This window comes from Coenobita brevimanus, chromosome 5, assembly GCF_032717465.1.
Source record: "Coenobita brevimanus isolate Jiangsu-jjx chromosome 5, ASM3271746v2, whole genome shotgun sequence".
Classification (NCBI taxonomy): domain Eukaryota; kingdom Metazoa; phylum Arthropoda; class Malacostraca; order Decapoda; family Coenobitidae; genus Coenobita; species Coenobita brevimanus.
The window spans coordinates 31339242-31342432 of record NC_136958.1 but is presented as its reverse complement, the minus strand read 5'-3'; the positions used below and the strand labels follow the sequence as shown (position 1 = coordinate 31342432).

At 44.0% G+C, this 3191-nt stretch overlaps 1 protein-coding gene across 1 annotated transcript; it reads right to left on the bottom strand.

Moving 5' to 3' along the window:
* Positions 1 to 949: 949 nt before the first annotated feature.
* LOC145398646 (uncharacterized) lies at positions 950 to 1933 on the bottom strand. The gene has a single exon (XM_080271455.1). The coding sequence runs from the start codon at positions 1931 to 1933 to the stop codon at positions 950 to 952; it is 984 nt and encodes a 327-aa protein (XP_080127581.1).
* Between the last annotated feature and the right edge of the window lie 1258 nt (positions 1934 to 3191).

Below are 3191 nucleotides of genomic sequence, written 5' to 3'. Positions count from 1 at the left end.
ATCAAACCATCGCGCAGTCCCTCTCTTCCAATTCCCCGAGAAGAAGATGGTGAACCGAAGAAGAAGGGCAGTTTCGGAGTTTCGGCCCATCAACGGGTTTACATTCAGATAAGCCTGGGGCTGAAACTACTACTACTTCTACTAATGTTGTTCGTGCCGCAGCTGCTGCTATGACCAAAGAATATAGAGAAAGATATGAGGGGACAGTCGCACCATCCCTGTGTAACTCAAGGTGACAGTGGCTCCCCAAGCGGCGCACACGGAAACAGCGGGAGAATGTAAACATCATGCCAGGGAGTCAGTTCTGTGCTGCTATTAACTGAAGAAATTCTAGGCAAAAAAGGCCGGGATTATCATTTTTTCGATTCCCAAAGGACAAGGAAAGGTGAGTGAGGTAAATTTTTAGAAGTAACCAACGTTTTTTCCCTGAAAATTTTTTTGTGTTTCGATGCCAAATAGTGTGTTTCAGTTAATTCTGACCTTGATTTTTGGGGGAAAATCCCCGTTTTGGATATTTGAGGAAAAATTACCAAAGTGGGATTATCTGCCCAAATCAAGAAAAAAAAAAAAATTTGCATTGTACTAACCTAACCTAACATACTGCAACCTGACCAAACCAAACTTAACCTATCCTAACCTAACCCAACCTATCTTAACCTAACCTAACCCAACCCAACCTATCCAAATCTAACCCAACCTATCCTATCTTAACGTAACCTAACCTATCCAAACCTAACCTAACCCAACCTAACCTAACCCAACCCAACCTAACCAAACCCAATACAACCTAACCAAACCCAATACAACCTAACCTAACCTAACCTGACCTACCTTGAAGGGTCTAGTTCCGAGTCGACGATCCAGGTTGAGAGTCATCTGGGTCCTCCACCTCCTCTTCCTCCACTTCTGCTGACTCTGGTTCAGGTTCCACTTCTGCCACAGTGTACCGTCACTGCACTCGAGGTTCCTGTGGAGGGTACAATGTAGCCACCGCGATGAGGAAGTCGTGTAAAGCTTCCTTAGGTGGCCTATGGAGGAATAAATACCGAACAAAGTATTGCTTGAAGTACTCCACCCTCAAGCCCGGTCTCTTGGTCCACTCCTTTATGTCCCTCCACAAACGCTCCACATTTTGTGTGTGAATGAACGAGTGCACCAGGTCCACGTAATTGTCCTTGTAGTTAATAACGTGGTGAGTGTACCCTTGCAGTGGAAGACGCATGTACCCCCTCCAACCGTCACTGATGATTACTGATCCCTCCTTTATATATTTTTTTATGTAGTATGTGAGGGTAGCAGCACTGCGATCTTGAAAACCCTCATCAACCAGAGGAACAATGAAGAATCTTTTACTTTCACGCTTGATACCCCCAAACAGCCAAACTTCTCTGAGTGGGCGTCCATGTTCGTACTTATCATGTACAAAGAATGTCTCATACACCTCCACAATGATGTCCTGTCCACCTATTTGCTGTTGGTTATCCAACCACGACAACGTAACCTCAGAACAGAAAGACCTCCAGTCCACACTTGTGCTAGAACTCCACCCTAAGCACTCGATAACGGCTTCATGATCCCACTGTTTCCTAAGCCAGTGATTAATGAAGAGCACTATTTGCCACGGTGGTATGTGTGAGTTATCTAGAAATGTTCCTTTATAATCAGAGACGGTGAATTTGCACTGGACCTTCCCCTTACTCTTCCGACTTTTCTTCCACCGGTCGCAGTACCACTGATGTCTATCTTCTCGATATTTGCAGGGCAAATTACACTCTTTACACTGTACCTCTCTCGGCAAAACCCAGTGTTTTCTTAGGAGTTCAATCGATGCTTCGTTATTGCTGTGATAGTCCTTGATAATTTGCCAGTAATCCTTGCAACACCCAAAACAAGCTTTGAAATCGACAACACGTTCCTCACCACCGGAGGCCATGACCGTGACTGACTTTCAAATCTCCGGCGTCCTTGGGTCACCCACAAATACTTTAAGCTGATTGGCTGGTTTTACTTACGACTGTTGTGATTGGCTGGTTTCAAAAGTCCCTCTTCCTTTGCAACACGTGATTGGCTGTTTTTAAAACTCACATACATACGAAATTACAAGCCGAGTACACTCGAGTCCAGCCACCTTTGACCGAGTCAAACATGGCGCGACATTTATCCGCTACTAAGAGGTAGCCTAACCTGTCGCTACGTGACTTCCCCTCCAAAATTCGTTCCTCCAACTGAAACTAGGCTTAAAAGGTAAGTCTTAGTTAAACTAGTTCAGGGACGTAATATAATGAAAATCGGTAATGTTGGTTACTTCTAAAGTAATGCCATGAGTGATATATTGTCAATCACATTTTATCTAAACTAAGTTCACGCTGATGAAATTATCAGAAATGTTGATCTGGCTGGTTATTCTCTCATTGTTGCTTTGGTATTTAATTTGCCATGTTTTATCTAGACACTACAAGTGGTTAGGGGAGGGCAGTAATGGTTCGGACAGTGGGATGGTTCGGACAGTGCATTTCCTGAGAAACGTATGGGACCTATGGCCGTGTGATCTTGCGTGAAAGTGGGAGAGTTTATTTACTTCAACAACATGGAACCTCGAACCTAGAAACGCCTCACTTTTTTATGCAGGACAGATTTTATGTTGTTTTTTTTGCATCTCCTATGTAATAATTTGAGTGTATATCATAAGCTCTACCTTTATGAATATGCCAGGCATCGTACTGTGCATTATCTGGGTGGATCTGTGTTGCATGTTGAACATATTGCAATTAAAAACGAATGTTAAACTCTCTCGTGTCAAACTTGAGAATTCCCGTCAATTAATTACATTGATTCGGGATTATTTAGACAGTTGAGGAGGGGGATGGTTCGGACAGTCCGAACTATCCCTCCACTACTACCAAATCATGACCTTATCAAATGATAACGCTACTTTTGATCATTTATATCTGAACACATAGTGAAACACCATTCTTAATACTCTATCTATCTATCTATTGCCAGACGCCTCAATCCCGTTTGGGGTGGCCACAAAATAACAGCCTTCAAGTCGCCCTGTCCCCCACCATTTCACTGCCCTGCTCCCAACTCACACCACCCTCTCTCATATACCTCTCCACCCCATCCCTCCATCTCATCCTCGGCCTCCCCCTCCCTCTTCCCCCCTCCACCTCACTCACATACACTCTCTT